The sequence below is a fragment of the Lepidochelys olivacea genome (genome assembly GCF_965140295.1).
Source record: "Lepidochelys olivacea isolate rLepOli2 genome assembly, chromosome: 23".
Lineage (NCBI taxonomy): Eukaryota > Metazoa > Chordata > Testudines > Cheloniidae > Lepidochelys > Lepidochelys olivacea.
Window position 1 is genome coordinate 13,337,509 of NC_140433.1, and position 19,209 is coordinate 13,356,717.

At 64.0% G+C, this 19,209-nt stretch overlaps 2 protein-coding genes and 1 pseudogene across 5 annotated transcripts; 1 reads left to right on the plus strand and 2 right to left on the minus strand.

Moving 5' to 3' along the window:
* The first annotated feature begins 421 nt into the window (after positions 1-421).
* Positions 422-3,191, plus strand: LOC311511542 (galactoside alpha-(1,2)-fucosyltransferase 2-like). 2 transcript variants are annotated; one of them, XM_084612226.1, is made up of 2 exons: positions 422-475; positions 2,013-3,191. In XM_084612226.1, the coding sequence occupies exon 2, from the start codon at positions 2,048-2,050 to the stop codon at positions 3,089-3,091; it is 1,044 nt and encodes a 347-aa protein (XP_084468352.1). In that variant the 5' UTR covers positions 422-475; positions 2,013-2,047; the 3' UTR covers positions 3,092-3,191. The 2 variants fall into 2 exon arrangements, with proteins under 2 accessions (XP_084468352.1, XP_084468351.1); XM_084612225.1 differs by lacking the exon at positions 422-475 and adding an exon at positions 482-518.
* Positions 3,192-5,608: 2,417 nt separating this feature from the next.
* LOC311511890 (galactoside alpha-(1,2)-fucosyltransferase 2 pseudogene) lies at positions 5,609-8,600 on the minus strand (annotated as a pseudogene). Its single transcript, XR_014714628.1, has 2 exons — positions 8,427-8,600; positions 5,609-7,169 (listed from the first exon to the last, which is right to left on the minus strand). The product of XR_014714628.1 is annotated as a galactoside alpha-(1,2)-fucosyltransferase 2 pseudogene (transcript).
* Positions 8,601-8,933: 333 nt separating this feature from the next.
* Positions 8,934-18,522, minus strand: KMT5C (lysine methyltransferase 5C). Of its 2 annotated transcripts, none has more exons than XM_084613006.1 (9): positions 18,419-18,522; positions 16,241-16,378; positions 15,503-15,668; positions 15,258-15,367; positions 14,494-14,657; positions 13,948-13,967; positions 13,373-13,509; positions 12,862-13,049; positions 8,934-12,696 (listed from the first exon to the last, which is right to left on the minus strand). In XM_084613006.1, the coding sequence occupies exons 1-9, from the start codon at positions 18,496-18,498 to the stop codon at positions 11,618-11,620; spliced, it is 2,082 nt and encodes a 693-aa protein (XP_084469132.1). In that variant the 5' UTR covers positions 18,499-18,522; the 3' UTR covers positions 8,934-11,617. The 2 variants fall into 2 exon arrangements, with proteins under 2 accessions (XP_084469132.1, XP_084469133.1); XM_084613007.1 differs by lacking the exon at positions 18,419-18,522 and adding an exon at positions 18,168-18,258.
* Positions 18,523-19,209: the final 687 nt, after the last annotated feature.

Here is a 19,209-nt window from a genome sequence, read left to right on the forward strand (position 1 = left end):
GCAATGGGTGGCTCCCGGCCAGCAGTGCAGCCTGGCACAGCCCGCGGCCCATTAGCCATGTCGTTATCACGCTCGGCATCAGGGCACAGAGTTAATGACCAGCTAATTCAGCCGGCCGGGGAAGGGGAGGCCTGTCTGGCTGCTCCTGCTGTACCCCATGCTGGGCCCAGGGTGTGCTGGGCAGAAAGGCGGGGGCTCGATAGGGGGCGCACTCCCCTGGCAGGCAGGACTGGGCCTGATGCCCCAGGGCAGTGCCAGGGGCATGGGGCTGCCGTCAAGTGCCAGGCCCAGAGGCACCGGGGCCATGAAGTGCCAGGCCCAGATGTCAGACAGTGCAAGGCACAAATTCAGCGCTGTCCCCACCCCTGAAGGCAGGGCTCAGATCCCCTCCCATCTGCCGGGGCGCAGCCGAGCCCAGCCTCTCCAAGCAGTGCGACCTGCTGGCAGCCCCGAGCTGGATCCGTTCTGCTGACAGGTGCGGCCGGGTGGGGTGGGAGCGATGGAAGGAGAGAGCCCAGGTGTGTGGTGAGAGAAGGGAGTGGGACAAAGGCAGAGACAGAGGGTGCAGGGGAAGCGGGGACTGTCCTGCCCTGCCCCAGCGAAGGAGGATCTCTGGGCTCAGGTGGTTGGAACAAGGGAACAAGAGAGGGGACTAGATCCTCGCTGAGAGGGGACAGGTTTCAGAGTAGCAGCCGTGTTAGTCTGTATTCGCAAAAAGAACAGGCGTAAATAAATTGGTTAGTCTCTAAGGTGCCACAAGTCCTCCTTTTCTGTTTGAGAGGGGATAGAGAACCCAGGAGTCCTGGCTCCCACCCCCTGCTCTAACCACCAGACTCCACTCCCCTCCCAGAGCCGGGGTGAGAACCCAGGAGTCCTGGCTCCCAGCTCCCCTCGCCAAGGCAGTTTGTGTTTCTCTCCCAGTGGCTGGCAAAGGGTTACTAGGAAGGAAGAAATATCTGGGGTGGGAGGTGGGGGGGGGAGAATTTGGCTCCCGTCTGTTCCTTCTCATGCCCCCACCTGCCTCCGGGCCCAGGTGATACAGTCCCATGGGTGAGGTTGGAGGGGAGAAAGAATCCAACTACAAATAGACCCATACGTCCTTTCGCCCTCTCTGGGACAGGGAAGTGGGGTCTACTAGTTAGAAAGGGAGGGGGCTGGGAGCCAGGACTCCTAGATTCTCTCCCCAGCTCGGGGAGGGGAGTGGTGTCTAGCGGTTAGAGCAGGGGGGGCTGGGAGCCAGGACTCCTGGGTTCTCTTCCTGGCTCTGGGAGTGGGATGGGGTCTAGTGGTTAGAAGTGGGGGCTGGGGGGCTATGCCCAGCTCTGGGGAGGGAGGGAGATCCAGTGGGGGGAGGGCCCAGGGCCTATCCGGGATCGTGTCACGCTCCTCAGAGCCGCCAGCATTTCTTCCGCCCCAGAGGAATTTTCCTTATTTGCTTTTGATCTGATCTGATCTGAGGCTGAACAGGAAATTGTCGTCCCCCCTTCCCCCACCCACCCCAGCCTGGCCACCCACAGCCCTGTCCTCTGCCCCCCACCCCTGGGCCTGTTGGGGTCCAAAGGGGACAACGCCACAAAGAAGCCCAGCACCACATCGACCCCAGCCCTCTCCCCGAACACTGCACTTAACCCACAGAAGCTGGGGGTGGGGGAGCCCAGGGCCGGGCTAGTAGGGGACTGTGGGTTGGGAGTGAGAGGCACCAGTAGAGCTGGGAGGGGAAACACTGTTGCTCTGACTGTTCTTGCCTGGCCCGGTGTCGGCTGGCAGGTGAAGGGGCCGATCCGGGGTCAAGGGGCTGTGGGGCTTCAGCCTCCCGAAACTGAATGACTCTGCTCCCCTCCCCTGACATTCTTCTGGAGCTGGAGTCCCTTGGTCCCTCAGCTGGGCTGTGGGAAAGGGGGGTTATTGGCCCTGGGAGACCCTCTCCCATCTCCTCGAACCATCCCCTCCGTTCCTCCCCTCTTCCCCTCACTCCACTCACCACCCACCCACCCTGCTCCTTCTCTCCCCAGGCTGGGACCCCTTTTTCCTATCACTGCTGAGAGCCATGACGGCCCCGGACTCCTGGGTCCCCTTCCGGCTGCCCCTCCAGCTCAGCCTCTACCTGCTGGCCATCATGACCCTCTCCATATTCCTCCACCTGAGCAGCAGGTTCCCCACTGCAAGACTGAGGCATCCTTCCTTGAACGCAACGAAGGGGTCCCCAGCCACGCCCCCCACCACAACCCCTGCCACGGAGCGGGGCATGTGGACCGTGAACTCCATCGGGCGCCTGGGGAACCAGATGGGGGAATACGCCACCCTCTATGCCCTGGCCAAGATGAATGGGCACCAGGCCTACATCCTCCCACAGATGCACCAGCAGCTGGCACCGGTCTTCCGCATCACCCTGCCCGTGATCTCCAACGACGTGGTCCGGAGCATCCCATGGAGGAACTATGGGCTCCACGACTGGATGTCGGAGGAGTACAGGCACATCAAGGGGAAATACGTCCGGCTGACGGGCTACCCCTGCTCCTGGACCTTCTACCACCACCTCCGGCAGGAGATCCTCCAGGAATTCTCCTTCCATGACCACGTCAAGGAGGAGGCCAACCGGTACCTGGCCGGGCTGCGTGGGCAGCGCCGGAACGTGACCTACGTGGGTGTCCACGTCCGGAGGGGAGACTACGTCCGGGTGATGCCACAGATCTGGAAGGGGGTGGTGGCGGACAAGGCCTACCTGGAGAAGGCCATGGGCTACTTCCGGGCCAAGTACCAGGAGCCGGTCTTCGTGGTGACCAGCAATGGGATGGAGTGGTGCCGGGAGAACATCAATGCCTCATGGGGAGACGTGTATTTCTCGGGGGACGGGAAGGAGTCGTCGCCAGGGAGGGATTTCGCTCTCTTGGCTCATTGCAACCACACGATCATGACCATTGGGACCTTCGGCATCTGGGTCGGCTACCTGGTCGGTGGGGAAACCATCTACTTAGCCAACTACACCCTCCCCGACTCCCCCTTCCTCCGGGTCTTCAAGCCTGAGGCTGCCTTCCTCCCCGAGTGGATCGGGATCAACGCTGATCTCTCCCCACTGCGGAGTGGGACATAGGGACAGAAAGGATCCAGCCTGCAGGCCACCAGCAGGATCCGCTGGGATAGTGGGCCAGCCCCGAGCTGGGGTATGCAGCCCTGGGGAGTTTAGGGGGCATCAGCACGGACCTTGGTCAGGTACTGACCGGGAGGGGGGTGGGGAAAGATGATGTGTGTTCATTCTGCCGACCTTCTCCTAGGAGTCACCAAATGGGTCCATCATGAGGTTGAATGGTTAAAACTTGCTTCTCAGCTAGCTCGTTTAAAACTCTTGGCTGTAAGTTATTTGGACCTGCTGATTTTAAAATGTCTCACTTTGATAGCTGCTGTTTAGCAGCCTCCTGAGATATGAGTGGAATGGAAAGAGCATTAGCATCACCATGTGATATGACATCATCTGTTTTTCCCCCCAAACACAAAACAAAAATATTTATTGAACAATTCTGCCTTTTCTGCATTATTGATAATTCTACCATTTCCATCTAAAATGCACCAATAGCATTGTCAGGATTCTTTTTGTTCCTAATATACATTAAAAAAAAAAACAGCCTCCTTATTGTCCTCAACACTGCAGGCCATAGAATGTGCCTTGTTTCCCTTTGCTTCCCTTATCAATTTTCTACCATCCCTAGTTTCTGGTTTATATACTGTCCACTTTCCCCGTACTTCCATTTGTTATTGCTGCTTTCACTTCCTCTCTAAACCAGGTCAGTCTGTGACCAGTACAGTCTTCTTCCTCAAGCATGGAATAGTGGCTGTCTGGGCAAGTAGTCAGGTGTTTGGTAAACAATCCCCAATCAGTAGCCACATGGGTCTGATTAAATTCTTCCTCCAGGCTGCTTCGGTTCCTAATTCCTTTCAGCTTGATGAAACTAGCCCTTTGAAAAAAGCAGGGAGGGCTGGGCGCCAGGACTCCTGGGTTCTATCCCCTGCTGAGTAGGGCAGGTTCAGCAGGGCTTTGTGGGTGGGCACATACCTGGGATATAAACCAGCCCCAGTGTGTATGTGGCACAGGGCTGTAAAGGCAGAACTGCTGGGCAAATGATGGGCTTTTACAAGCAACAATAAAATTGGAATGATAAGGCCCCGCTCCACCCTCACCCCCCGCTCCTTGGGCCAATCCTTCTGCCCAGAGTTCCCTGCCCTATGGATCTAGCCCAGCCCTAGCCAGGGAGTGCCCCACTGAATACCGCCCTTCCCTGTCCGCCAAGGAAAGAACCCAGGAGTCCTGGCTCCCCTTTCCCACTGTAATCACTAGACCCCTCTTGCTCTTGGGTCAGCAGGAATGGGGGGTGGGTGGAGCCCAACCCTGGGGGAAATTTACCCTCCACGGGACTGATACACAGTTTAGCAGCTGTGACCTATTAGCACCCCCTTCCCGCCCTGGAAGAACCCATGCGTCCGGCCGCCCTCTGCCGTGGCAGAGCCAGCCTTGAGCCCCAAGGGCTTGTGGGGAGTGGGGGTGGCTGAATCTGGTGTGGGGGGGAAGAGTGGGGGGATCTCTCTGTCCATCCCCAATACAAGCCACATGGGAGGTTTGGGCCAGCCGGGCTGGAAGGAGAGCCTCCCCCCGCAGCCCCACCCTGCCTGCCGTCTGTAACGCCCGGGCTCTGTGGCTGCCGTTGGCCCTGCGCTGGGGCAGGGGAGGCCAGGGGAAGGGACACTGGCTCTAAACACTCGATCCAGCTGCTGAGCGATGGCCGATCCAGCCCCGCTGGGGGCCCCTCCTCCTGGTTTGGTGGCCTCTGCAAACTTGATCTGTGAGGCTTTCTTCTACGTCATTGACATTAACTAGCTCAGGGTCAAGAACCGACCCCTGCGGGATCCGCCCCTGGAAACCACCCCCCCATCCGCACTCGATGGCTTGTCTCCATGTACAGGTACATTATGAGACCCGTCAGCTGGGCGGATGTGACTCCATTTAACGAGGGCCGCGCTCATTTCCTAGTGTTCTTGTTAATCAGCCACCAGCTCCCGCGCCTTGCCTGACACCAACCCTGTGACTTTCCTCAACCGAACATGCAATCACAGTGAAAGAGCCTAGCAGGTGAGTATGACAGGGTCTAGCTTCCATAGTCCCAAGATAATGAATGAGGCACCCTCCTTTCATGCTTTATTAATCGAGTCCCGCATCAGCCGCCCCATTATCTTCCCTGGGATCGAGGTCAGGCTGACCGGCCCATAATTATTTGGGTCATCCCATTTACCCTTTTTAAAAATTGGCACTCTAGTTTAATTCTGGACCTGCTGCAGGGCAAAATCAACATAAACAGTGCCGTCAGTTCCTCAGCCAGCTCTTTTCAAACTCTTCCATGCATATTACCATGACCTGCTGATGTTAAAATCACTCACTTTTGTAGCTGCTGTTTAACATCCACCTGAGCTACTAGTGGAATGGAAAGTGCGTTCGCATTGTCATACGCTATGACAACATCATCTGTTTTTTTCCCAGACACAGAACAGAAATATTTATTGAAAAATTCTACCTTGTCTGCAGTGTTGAAAATTCTACCATTTCCATCTAAAAGGGATCGATATCATTCTCAGGATCCTTTTTTGTTCCTAATATACATTAAAAAAAACAAAACACAGTATGGGCTTTAACTCTGCTTGCCATAGATGTCTCCTTGTGTCCCTTTGCTTCCCTTATCAATTTTCTACAATCCCTAGTTTCTGATTTATATATATTACTATCCACTGCCCCTTTCTTCCATTTGTTATTTATTATTTTTATAGCTGGCTTCACTTCCTGGCTTTACTTCACTTCACTTCTAATCCTGACTCACAGCTCCCCTGTTCTAACAGTTCAACCTAGGAACAAGATGGCCCCTTCTGAGGAATCCTAGGACAAAGTTGGCAGAAGGGAGCCAGGTTGTCTTGACCCCACCCTGTGCCTGACCAACATCTGCTCTGATGCACTCTGAACTCTCCAGCGCCCTCTTCCCTGGCTGGTGGCTGGCCCGCTATCCCTGCGGGTCCTGTTGGTAGCCTGTGGGCGGGCTCCTTTCTGCCGCTCTGTCCCATTCAGCAGCGGAGAGAGATCAGCGTTAATCCCAATCCAGTCAGGGAGGAAGACGGCCGCAGGCTTGAAGGACCGCAGGAAGGGGGAATTGGGGAGCATGTAGTTGGCCAAGTAGACGGTCTCCCCCCCAGCCAGGTAGCTGGCCCAAATGCCGAAGCTCCCGATGGTCATGATCGTGTGGTTGCAATGGACCAAGAGAGCGAAATCCCCCCCCGGCGACGACTCCTTCCCGTCCCCCGAGAAATACACGTCTCCCCGTGAGGTGTCGATGTTCTCCCGGCACCACTCCATCCCGTTGCTGGTCACCACGAAGACCGGCTCCTGGTACTTGGCCCGGAAGTAGCCCATGGCCTTCTCCAGGTAGGCCTTGTCCGCCACCACCCCCTTCCGGACCTGTGGCATCACCTGGACGTAGTCCCCCCTCCGGACGTGGACACCCACGTAGGTCACGTTCCGGCGCTGCCCACGCAGCCCGGCCAGGTACCGGTTGGCCTCCTCCTTGATGTGGTCGTGGAAGGAGAATTCCTGGAGGATCTCCTGCCGGAGGTGGTGGTAGAAGGTCCAGGACCAGGGGTAGCCCGTCAGCCGGACGTATTTCCCCTTGATGTGCCTGTACTCCTCCGACATCCAATTGTGTAGCGCGTAATTCCTCCACGGGATGCTCCGGACCATGTTGCTGGACATCACGGGCAGGGTGATGCGGAAGAGCGGTGCCAGATGTTGGTGCATCTCCGGGAGGATGTAGGCCTGGTGCCCGTTCATCTTGGCCAGGGCGTAGAGGGTGGCGTATTCCCCCATCTGGTTCCCCAGGCGCCCGAGGGAGTTCACGGTCCACACGCCCCGCTCCGTGGCAGGAGGTGTGGTGGGGGGCAGGATGGGTGACATGGCTGGGGGCCACCCCATGGCATTGGAGGAGGGCAGTCTCTGTCCTTGGGCAGGGAACCAGCCCCTCAAGTTGAAGAAGATGGAGAGGGTCAAGATGGCCAGCAGGAAGACGGAGAGCTGGAGGGGCGACCGGAAGGGGACCCAGGAGACCAGGGCAGTCATGGCCAAGGTGAGGGAAGGAGGTTCCAGCCTGGGGAGAGAGGGGGTGGGTGAAACGGGGGAGGAGCAGAGGAGGGGTCTTCCAGGCCCGAGTCCTACTGTTCCCAGGGTCCCATCTGAGCTGCCCGTACTCCAGCATCCCCCCATCTCAGTCCTGCCGGTAGCACTCACTCCCCACCCTGGGCTCCACCCGCCCCTGCCGGTGCCCCCCACTCCCCACCCGCAGCCCCCTGCTAGCCCCACCCTGGGTTTAGTGCAGGTGCTGGAGGTCAGGGCCGAGGGGACAATTTCCGCTTCCTTTTCTGATCAAAGCCCAGGAAAAGCACATACTAAAAATTCCTCCTTGGAGCCAGGACAATCACTGGGGGCCCATGTGACCCTGACAGGGGATGGGTGAGTCCCAGCCCCACTGCTCCCACCACTAGAGCCCACTCCCCTCCCAGAGCCAGGGAGAGAACCCCGGAGTCCTGGTTCCCAGCCCCCCCTGCTCTACCCACCAGACCCCACTCCCCTCCCAGAGCCGGGGAGAGAACCCCGGAGTCCTGGCTCCCAGCCCCCCTGCTCTACCCACCAGACCCCACTCCCCTCCCAGAGCCAGGGAGAGAACCCCGGAGTCCTGGCTCCCGGCCCCCCTGCTCTACCCACCAGACCCCACTCCCCTCCCAGAGCCAGGGAGAGAACCCCGGAGTCCTGGCTCCCGGCCCCCCTGCTCTACCCACCAGACCCCACTCCCCTCCCAGAGCCGGAGGGGGAACCCAGGAGTCCAGGCTCCAAGCAGGCTAGTCTCTCCCTGTCTTGTGCCTTCCAGCTAGTATAAGAGTCTGGTCAGAAATAGGCCCCAGACCATCCCACCTAGGGCAGGAAAATGGTCCTGGGGGTCGATCATAGGGGCTGGGACCAGGACTCCTGGGTTCTCTCCCTGGCTCTGGGTGGGGAGTGATGACTAGTGGTTAGACCAGGGAGGGCTGGGACCAGGACTCCTGGGTTCTCTCCCTGGCTCTGGGTGGGGAGTGGGGTCTAGTGGTTAGAGCAGGGGGGCTGGGAGTCAGGAGTCCTGGGTTCTCTCCCTGGCTTGGGGGAGTGGGGTCTAGTGGTTACAGCAGTCTGCCCCACTCCCACTTTTTCATTCCCGCCTTATGACCCCCCACCCCAATTTGCCCCAGCTTAGTGCCCATTCCTGGGGACCCAGAGGGGGCACGATGGTTCCCACTGCCCCGTCTCTCCCCCGCCCCCAGGCGCTCTCCCTCCAGGGCTTCCCACCCACCCGCCATTGCCCACCGGGCCACACCTGGCAGCAGGAAGGATCCAGCCCCGGCTTGCACAGGTCCAGACTGAGGCGGCTGCACCCGGGCTGGATGGGAGGGGCTGCACCTCAGGCTGGGATGGCCCCGTGGGTCCCTGCCCCCAGGGGTGGGGACAGGCCCAAGGGGGCTGGGCACCAGCGGTTGGCTTCAAACCTCTGCACTGCCCCCCATGTCCCTCTTTGGGTGGCGGGGGGGGGGGAGGGTGTCACAGGGAAGGGTCACGTAGCCAAAACCTGGAGCCCTCCAGGCAGTGTGAGCCCCCTACAGCCCAGCACCCCCTGGCACCGCCCTGGGGCCCCCCCAACTGCCAGTGGTGAGCGCCCCCTGCTGGAGCTGGGAGCTCTGTGGTCCCTCCATGCTCTAACCACTAGATCCCACTCCCCTCCCCGATAGAACCCAGGCGTCCTGGCTCCCAGCTCCCCCGACCGACCCCACCAGCTCTCTGGACAGACGTACAGACACAATCTCTTTTAGAAAAATCTTTATTCCAACCATGTTTTGTTCCCTACTTGTTTTTAAAAGGGGAATTTCTCTCCCCCTCCAAAAACCTGACACAACCACACCCAGCTGAGCTCCACCCCCGGAGGGGGGCTGAGAACCCCCTAGGTCCCCCACCCTCCCCCAGAGCTGGGCACATTCCCCGAGGGGGGTCTCCCACCCCCAGCTTTGCACCTTGTGCCCCTAGCACCAATCCACGCCCCCCCCCATCCTGGGATCAGCTGTAGGGCTAGCCCACAGGGGTGCAAACGAGTCACCCCACTTTTCCAGTCCCATCCCCTCTTCCAGTGCAGAGCCCCCCCAGGCGACACACAGTTCAGCAGGTGTAAGCGTTCGCACCCTCCCCCCGCCCGGAAGAACCCAGGCATCCGGCCACCCTCTGCCTTGGCAGGGCCGACCGTAAGCCCTGAGGGGGCTGTGGGGAGCAGGGGCGGCTGAATCGGGGTGGGGTGAAATCTATCACCAACACACGCCGCGTGGGAGTTTCAGGTCCGCTGGGCTGGAACAGGAGGTTCCCCCCACCCTGCCTGCAAAGCCCAGGGTCTGCAGGCCCCATGGAGGGGTAGGGGGCAGGGAAAGGGGGCGCTGCACCCTGTCAGGGGAAGAGCTGTTTCTTGGACGCTTCAGAAATGGCTTCGCCTCCTCCCTCTCCCAGTGAGGTAGGTAAGTGTGAAACCCATTTTTCAGATGGGGAAACTGAGGCACAGAGGTGACGTGACTGGGCCCAGGCCAAGGTGCAGCTGGGGTTGCGACCCAGGAGTCCTGCCACCCGCCCCCCCCCTTTCCCCTCACTCCCCTCCCGCAGCTGGGGACAGAACCAGAGTCCTGACTCCTAGCCGCCACCCCCCCAATCACTAAACCCCACTCCCCTCTCACAGCTGAGGACAGAAACCAGGAGTGGTTCTCAGCCCTCCTGCGCCCCCCATCACTAGACCCTGCTCCCCTCCCACAGCCGGGAACCAAACCCAGGAGTCCTGGCTCCCCGCTCCTACTGTCCCCACTATCCTTTGGACCCAGCCCCCCACTATGGAGAACCCTAAACACTACGTCATGCAGCAACTCGGGTGGGGCGTTCAGATGCCCCCTTTAACCAGCCTGAGGTCACTCCCCCACCTCCCAAGCCAGTAAGGGGGCAAGGAACACCAAGCTCCAGGAATCAAGGGGGCCGGGGGCCGCCAGCCAGGGCTTGTTAGAAATAAAGCCCTTTGGGCCCCACCCCGATCAGCCCCCAGGGATCAAAATCCACCAGCTGGGCCTCAGGGACCAAAATTGATATGATCACAAACTCTCCCAGGAGCTTTCAATGTAGTCAGGCCAGGCCCCTTTTTCCGGGGGGCTTCCCCCCCACCCCACCTAGGAAAGTTTTTTTTTTTTTTTTAAATCAAACACCACAATTCTCCCCTCGCCCCCTGACTCCAGCAGCTGGGGATCTGAGGGAGAAAACACACCAAACTAGCACCAGAGATTTTGGGGGGGGGAGGGACAGCCACAGCCCCCACTGGGGTTAATCAGCCTTTGCTCCATTGGGGGTCAGCCGTAGGCCCTGCTGGGTGGCTGGCCCCCATGAGTCCAATGGAGCTACAGCCCACCGACACCGGGGGTGGGGGAAATCTGGCCCTTCCAATCTAAACGCAAGGGATGTCTCTGAGGTGAGAACTGGGGGATCAACCCGAGCCCCTAATGACAAACGAACTCACCATCCTGTACAGCCTGTTTGGCCCAGGTGGGAACCCAGGCGGCCTGGGCCAGGGCAGCATCTGAACGCCCCTCTGGGCCCCCACCAGGGGGCTGGCCTGCAAAGGGTTAAGGATGCCAGGGAGACAGGGGCCCCATGTGCAGCCCCCCAGCTGTAGGGTGCAAGGCTGAGTTGGCACGAGCTGCTACCCAGGCTGGTCTCATAACCGGCTGCCGGGCATCTCCCTGTGCAGGATGCCAGGCGGTGGGCTGGTGCCCCCCCCCAGGGTATCTGGCCCAGGCCCCACTGAAAGCCTTAGCCAAGGGCTGGGTGTTGTACACGGCCGGTGGCAGGACAGGGCAGACGTGTGCCCACAGTCTGGGGAGCAGGCGGGCAGGGGGGGCCAGTGCCCTCCATCCTGATGCCCAGCACCCTGCTTTCCAGACAGTTCCCACTCTGGGGTGGGATCAAGGCCGGCGCCCCCTCAAAGGCCCCGTTGCCTGTCCCCCGAGCCAGCCAGTCCCCACTCTGGGGCAGGCACCCCCTAGAGGGGAAAGGCCCCATGCTCCATTCCCTGCCCCTGAGCAAGCCAGTCCCCGCATGGGGGCCGGATCCGGGCCAGGGCCCCCGAGAGGGGAAAGGCCCCATGTCCCAGCAGCCTGTTTGCACCCACTCCCCTCATCGGGGCTGGGGCCTCCTGCCAAACTGACTATAAATAACCCCAAAGGGTCCCGCTTGAACCAGACGCCAGAAGTCACCAACAAACCACCAGCACCCCAGGCACCCTGACGTGGGAGGGGGGTCCGGAAAAGCTCTGTCCAATGGGGTAGGGGGGTGGCTCAGTGCAATCCCTGGGGGGAGGGGGGCATGTGCTTCAGAGACCCAGACCCCCGCTGGGCTAGAGCCTCTTGCTCCAGGAGGGGCTCCGGGTCCTGGGCTGGGGGGGAGGGGGGTGGGTCAGCCAGGTGAGGAGGGAGCTGGGCCCCTCCCGGTCCCTGAGCCTCAGGCCAACTCCTCGCTGGAGGCCACGTCGAGGTCGATGGAGCCGTGGCTCACCACCAGCCGCAGGCGTTTCGGGGGGGTGAAGGGGTGAAAGGTCACTGTCCGTTTGGGCTCCTCCTGCCCCGGCCAGCGCGGCCTCACTGTCTCCAGGCGGACATGGGCGTAGAGGGAGAGCTTGGGGTCGTCTCTGCCCGGGGGGGCCTTGCTGGGCGGCCGCCGGCGGCTCGGGCTGGGGGGGTGGGGCCTGGCAGGAGGCATGGCCTTGGCCTGCTGCCGGGCCATACTCCTGGTCAGACAGACCAGCTGGCTGGGGGGCTGAGGAGCAGGGGGGCAAAGCTGGGTGTCCCTGGTGCGGTGCTCCAGGGCTCCACCGGGGGCCCCCGAGTCCCCGGGGCGGAGCTCCAGAGCTCCGCCAGGGGGCCCCGAGTCCCCGGGGCGGAGCTCCAGAGCTCCGCCAGGGGGCCCCGAGTCCCCGGGGCGGAGCTCCAGAGCTCCGCCAGGGGCCCCCGAGTCCCCGGGGCGGAGCTGTGTGTCCCTAGCGCACAGCTTCAGGGCTCCACTAGGGGGCCCAGTGACCCCGGCCCGGAGCTGCAGAACTCCACCAGAGGGCCTTGTGCATGGGCGAGTCTCCTCCAAGCCCCGTCTGGGGCAGCTCCTGCCAGCAGTTCTGAACCCGTGCAGCTCCCAAGCCAGGGGGGATGCCGCCCCAGAGCCCTGCCCGGCCAGCCCCCTGGGCAGCCTGCCCCCCAGCTCCGCGTGGGTCGGGCCAGGTGGCGTGGGCCGCGGGACACCCAGGCCGGCGGCCGTGCAGCAGCTGTCGTCCCGCTGCGCCCGGCAGCATCTGCGCAGGGAGCGACGGAGGACGATGGTGCCGGCTGGTGCAGGGCCAGGCTGCCGGGCCCTGGGGCCCCACCATGGCAGGGTGACCCAGAGCGGCTTCCGCAGCCGGCAGCCGGCTCCCCCCGTGGCCTGGCAGGCCACGCAGTCGTGCAGGGAGATCCGCAGGTCCTTCACCGGGCCGGCGCCCAGAGCCGCGAGAGAGGAGGCCGGTCCGCGGCACGGGGCTCGGCGCTGGGAAGCTGGAAGAGGACAGAGAAACGGATGTCAAAGGCGCCGGGACGCGGCCACTCTGGGGTGGGGCACAGGGGCTGGGTATATGGGCACCCCTCGCCCGGCGCTGGGTATACGGGCCCCCCCCCCCACCCCGCCGTTCCCTGTGAGCTCCCCCAGGCCGGGGCTCCTACCGCAGCCATGCTCCCTCCTGCGCCGGGCCCTACGCCGCCGCCGCATGCTCTGGGGCTGCGCCTGCTTGGAGCCCCGCCCCTTCCAGCGCTGCAGCCGCCCGTCCGTCTCCCGGAGCAGGTATTTCTTCTGGGCTGAGGTAGATTGCGAGGGGTCCTTCTTCCGCAGCCGGAAGGCACCTTCCCCCTTCCTGAGGGAACAGAGACCTTGCAGACTGGAACCCAGGAGTCCTGGCTCCCTGCCCCCCGCTCTACCCACTAGGCCCCACTCCCCTCCCAGAGCCAGGACAGAACCCAGGAGTCCTGGCTCCCTGCCCCCCCGCTCTACCCACTAGGCCCCACTCCCCTCCCAGAGCTGGGGAGAGAACCCAGGAGTCCTGGTCCCAGCCCCCCCCCCCCACACACACTTTACCCAATTGACCTCAGTCCCCTCCCAGAGCCAGGACAGAACCCAGGAGTCCTGGCTCCCAGCCCCCCTCCCCCATCGGCCAGCCCCTCTCCCCAGCCCCCCCACCTCTCACAGGTGCGGCATTCGCACAGCTCGTTGTTCTCCCCGAAGAAGCCGTCGCCATAGAAGCAGGTGATCTCGTCCTCCGGCTCAATGTCCCTGAGTACCTTGACGCAGGCCGTGTTCCCCTCCGTTGGGACAAACTGGGGGGACAGGGGGCATCAGCCAGGGCCCCACGGGGGGACAGGGCGCAGACACTCCCACAGGATTGGGGGGGGGGCTGTCCCTCCCTGGCCATGAGGAGTCCACTGCACACGTCAGCTCCATCCAAGCCCCCACAGCAAGGCTGATCTCTCCCCAATGCCCCCCAGCTGATCGCAGCAGGGGTCTCAAAGCCCATGGCTAATCAACCCTAAGCCCCAATTTACAGATGGGGGGGCACTGCTCCTTGCACCTCCCCTCCCCAGGGTCTCACATTCACTGAGGGAGAACCCAGGAGTCCTGGCTCCCCCACCCCAACCACTAGAAACCTCTTAGAGCTGGAGATACAACCCAGGAGTCCTGGCTCCCAGCCCCCACCTGCTCTAACCACTAGACCCCACTCCCCTCCCAGAGCCAGGACAGACCCCAAGCCCCCTTACCTTGCAGTTCGGCCTGCAGTCTGGCAGGTTCCGCAGTGGGATAGCAGGAGACACAAGAGAGACAAGCCAGAGAACAGGGTCAGACGCCTACGACTCCCCCAGGCTCAGAGCAGATCCCCACACGGCCCCGGGGACCCTCGGGGTAAGCGAACCACAGGCTGCTGCTGAGAGAGTGGCCGAAGTACGAAGGGGTGGTACACATCCTGCCCCTCTAGGGGGCGCCAGCGCCCATCCACCCCTGCCAGTGTCAGAGCTGGTGCTCTATGACCCTCACAGCACCGAGACCAAGGGGTGGGGGGGCCAGGGAGACAGATCCCACCGCTGCCCCCCAGACAGAACCCTGCTGCGCAGGCAGAGGGAGGCTTGGGTCTGTGCAGATCTCAAAGAGAACACGGGGCTCGGGGTCGGCAGTGACGGGCATCAGCAGGTCTTGGGGGAGCTCAGGGCTGGGCTAGCAGGGGCCTGCAGAGCGGGAGTGAGGGGCACCGGCAGAGCTGGGGGAGCCCAGGATTGGGCTAGCCGGGTTGGGAGCGGAGCCCCCCGCACCGTGGTTGATGAAGGCGGCGGGGCCCAGCCAGAGCTGGGCGCATTGCTTGCGCGTGGAGTACATGATGCTGAAGTCGTTCTCCCCGGCCCGCAGCAGGCTCTCGTCCGGCTCCGTCAGCTCCGCGATGCAGCCTACGAGCAGCTCCAGCTTGTCGTTCTTCCTCCTGCCGGGCGTTGGGGGATGAGTCGGGGGGCCTGTCCAGCCCCCACCCCGGGCGCTCTGGGGTGGGGTGCTGGGGCTGCTCAGATGGGGACCCCTCAGGGGTGGGGCACTGGGGCTGGTTAAACTGGAACCCCTCACCTGGCACTGAAACACAGCGGCTCTGGGGTGGGGCGGGCGACTATTATACGGGGACCCCTCCCCTGGTACCAGGACACGGTCGCTCTAGGGCAGGGCAGGGGACTGGTTATACGGGGACCGCTCACCTGGTACTGGGACATGGCCTCTCTGGGGTGGGGCAGGGGGCTGGTTATATGGGGACCCCTTACCTGTCACCAGGACGTGGTCACTGTGGGGTGGAGTGCGGGGCTTGGTTATATGGGATCCCTCACCCAGTGCTGAGATGTGGCCCCTCTGGGGTGGGGCACAGGGGGCTACGTACACGGGGACCCCTCGCCAGGACACGAGCCCTCGGGGGAGGGGGCTGGGTATACAAGGACCCCTTGCCCGGCTCTGGGCCGCGGCCGCTCTGGGGTGGGGCGCTGGGGCTGGGTATACGGGGACCCCTCACCCACAGGGGTGGGGTGAGCTGAGGACCCCGTACCATGACTTTGTGGACACCACCTGGGCCCCGTTGGTCTCCAGGGAGTAGCGGCTGCACGGCAAGATCACGAAGCCGCTCTCCGGGAGAAAGATGCGGAGGTAGCGGAATATCTGGGGAGAGAGGATTCGAGAGGAGCCATGAACCGGGGTGAGAACCCAGGAGTCCTGGCTCCCAGCCCCCACTGCCCTCCTCTAATCACTGGCCCCCACGCCCCAGCCCGGGCCAGGACAGGACCTGGGACTCACGTGGGTTTTTAGCGCCGTCTCCTGCTGGCGGCTGCGGCTCTTGAAGTACGGGCCGGCCCATTCGCCCAGCATGAGGGCGCGGTAGGCGGCGTCCAGGTCCCGGCGCCGGCGAAATGCCTCCACCGCCTCTCGCAGGTGGTGCTGCCTCCGGATGGCGGGGAGCGGGCTGGGGGGAAGGAGAGAACTGGGGTGCTACAGAGTCCTGACCACGGCCCCCCACCCCCACGCCCCTCCCCATCCCTGCCGGTGCCCCTCACTCCCGACCTGCAGCCCCCTGCTAGCCCGGCCCTGGGCTCCCCCCAGCCCTGCCGGTGCCCCCCACTCCTGACCCGCAGCCCCCTGCTAACCCGGCCCTGGGCTCCCCCCAGCCCTGCTGGTGCCCCCCACTCCCGACCCGCAGCCCCCTGCTAGCCTGGCCCTGAGCCCCTCCCCAGCCCTGCCGGTGCCCCTCACTCCTGACCCGCAAGCCCCTGCCAGCCTGGCCCTGGGCTCCCCCCAGCCCTGCCGGTGCCCCTCACTCCTGACCCGCAGCCCCCTGCCAGCCAGGCCCTGGGCTCCCCCCAGCCCTGCCGGTGCCCCTCACTCCTGACCCGCAGCCCCCTGCCAGCCTGGCCCTGAGCCCCTCCCCAGCCCTGCCGGTGCCCCTCACTCCCGACCCGCAACCCCCTGCTAGCCCGGCCCTGGGCCCCCCCAGCCCTGCCGGTGCCCCTCACTCCCGACCCACAGCCCCGCCCTGACCTGACGTTCATCTTGTGGGTCTTGAAGCCCAGGTAGGAGTCGAGCACCAGGCTGGTGGCCAGGTCGTCATTCTCGCACAGCTCCTTCGCCGTCACCCGCGTGGAGCCCATGGTCCGGCCAGACGCATGCTGCTGGCCGCTGCGCAAGTGGGGGGAGAGGGGCGTGAGCAGGCCAGACAGGAGCAGCCCCGGAGCCCCACCCCTGGGGGACCCTGCAGCACCCCCGGGTCCTCAGCATCTCTGTCCCCCCCAATTCGGGCAGAGTCTGGCAGAGGTAGGGCGTTTGGGGCTGCGCTGCGGCCCCTCTGGGGTGGGGCACGGGGGACCCTGCAGGGGAGAGCACCCCTCCCCCGCAGCCCCGCACCCCCTCTTCCGTCCCTCCACTCGCAGAGCCCCGGCCCCGGCCCCGGGGGTCCCGTCAGCAGGTAACAGGGACCAGGAACGTGACAAAAACAACAGCCTGCGAACCCCCCACAGGCCACATGCAGCGGCTCATTAGCGGATCCCCAGCCCCCGCCCCGAGCCGGGGAGGGGAGGGAACCCAGGAGTCCTGGCTCCCAGCATCCCCCCTCCCCCCGCCCCGAACCGGGGAGGGAACCCAGGAGTCCTGGCTCCCAGCATCCCCCCCCCGCCCCGAGCCGGGGAGGGAACCCAGGAGTCCTGGCTCCCAGCATCCCCCCTCCCCCCGCCCCGAACCGGGGAGGGAACCCAGGAGTCCTGGCTCCCAGCATCCCCCCGCCCCGAGCCGGGGAGGGAACCCAGGAGTCCTGGCTCCCAGCATCCCGCCCCCCCAGCCGGGAAGGGAACCCAGGAGTCCTGGCTCCCAGCATCCCGCCCCCCCAGCCGGGAAGGGAACCCAGGAGTCCTGGCTCCCAGCATCCCCCCCCCCCCCGCCCCGAGCCGGGGAGGGGAGGGAACCCAGGAGTCCTGGCTCCCAGCATCCCCCCGCCCCGAGCCGGGGAGGGAACCCAGGAGTCCTGGCTCCCAGCATCCCCCCTCCCCCCGCCCCGAGCCGGGGAGGGAACCCAGGAGTCCTGGCTCCCAGCATCCCCCCTCCCCCCGCCCCGAGCCGGGGAGGGAACCCAGGAGTCCTGGCTCCCAGCATCCCCCCTCCCCGAGCCGGGGAGGGAACCCAGGAGTCCTGGCTCCCAGCATCCCCCCCCCCCAGCCGGGAAGGGAACCCAGGAGTCCTGGCTCCCAGCATCCCCCCCCCCCCGCCCCGAGCCGGGGAGGGAACCCAGGAGTCCTGGCTCCCAGCATCCCCCCTCCCCCCGCCCCGAGCCGGGGAGGGAACCCAGGAGTCCTGGCTCCCAGCATCCCCCCTCCCCCCGCCCCGAGCCGGGGAGGGAACCCAGGAGTCCTGGCTCCCAGCATCCCCCCTCCCCGAGCCGGGGAGGGAACCCAGGAGTCCTGGCTCCCAGCATCCCCCCTCCCCGAGCCGGGGAGGGAACCCAGGAGTCCTGGCTCCCAGCATCCCCCCCCCCCAGCCGGGAAGGGAACCCAGGAGTCCTGGCTCCCAGCATCCCCCCCCCCCCCCCGCCCCGAGCCGGGGAGGGAACCCAGGAGTCCTGGCTCCCAGCATCCCCCCTCCCCCCGCCCCGAGCCGGGGAGGGAACCCAGGAGTCCTGCCCCCCCCAGCCGGCAGCGCGGGGACAAACCCCGGGGGGCTCCGTGGCGCCGCCGCCAGGACTCCTGGGTTCTCGCCCCACCCGGCCACGTGGCTCCGTGCCTCAGTTTCCCCTCTGCGGGCCGGGGGGGAGTTCAGCGGCCCCACCCCAGACAGAGCCGCCCCCGCTGCCCCGCGGCGTGTGGGGAGCAGCGCCCGGGCGGGGGCGGGGCCGGCGGTTGGGGAGGAACCGCCATGGCCCCTCCCCCTCCCGCGCGCGCCCGCGCCCGCGCGCCCCCCCCCCCGTCCGCTCGCGCCTCACCTGCCCCAGCCGCCGCCGCCGCCGCCTCGGCCTCTCTCTCGCCGCCCCCCCCGGCGGGGCCCTCGCGGCCTTCGCCCCGCCCCCCGCGCGCGGCCCATTGGGCCCGACCCGGCGCCGCCGCTTCCCATTGGGCCAGCCCGGGCGCCTGCCGCTGCTTGCCCCGCCCCCGCCCGCGCGGCCCGCGCCTCCACCCGCCGGCGGCCGTTGGGCGTTCGCCGTGTTTGTCACCCGCTCGTCCCGCCCTTCCTCACCCGCCCCGCCTGGCTTTCCACTCTTTCCATGGGCGCGCCCAGGTGTCTGTCAATCTTTCGTCGGCTCCTTCTCTCCCCATTGGGTTCCTGGCGCGCAACCACCACCCGCCCCGCTCCTCAGCCGCTTCCTATTGGACTGCTCGGGTGACAATCTTCTGTTCCTGCCCTCTGGAGACCAATTGGTCCCTTTCTTAGCACCTCCGCGATCTATTGGTTTGCACAGCTATCAATCTAATCTCTTTCCCGCCCACTCACCGAGAAAGGACCGCCTCGCGGCCTCTACCAGAGTCCATTGGCCGATGCCCCTTGTCGATCATCCCAGTACTCCCAGTGTCCTCTCTGATTGGTCCTAGTTCTTCTTATTCTATTGGACAGTCAATCTGGCAATCACTACGCTTTGTCACACCCAGCCGCAAGCCCGCCCATACTCCTCACTGATTGGCCCACATGCTCTGTTTATTGGCTCTAACAGCTGCCAATCATCTATTGTTACCCAGGTAGCCCACGTGAATTACTAGTGCGGGGTGCCTCAACAAAACTTTATTGACAGCCCGCTCAAGTGCACAGAGTTCCTGTTGGCCCTACAATAAACAGTTGGTAAACATGTTGGCCACTCCTCATGGTGTAAATAAAGCCAGACACAGGCAGATGGAAAAGGAGGCCCCTGGGTCCAAGGCCAAGCAACTTTATCACCAGCCCCTCTCAGGCACCTCCAGGCCTTGGGTTTTTGTAGGCCCTACAGTAAACACTTCATGAATATTTCTCAAGCTTTAACTGAAAAGGAAACGGGC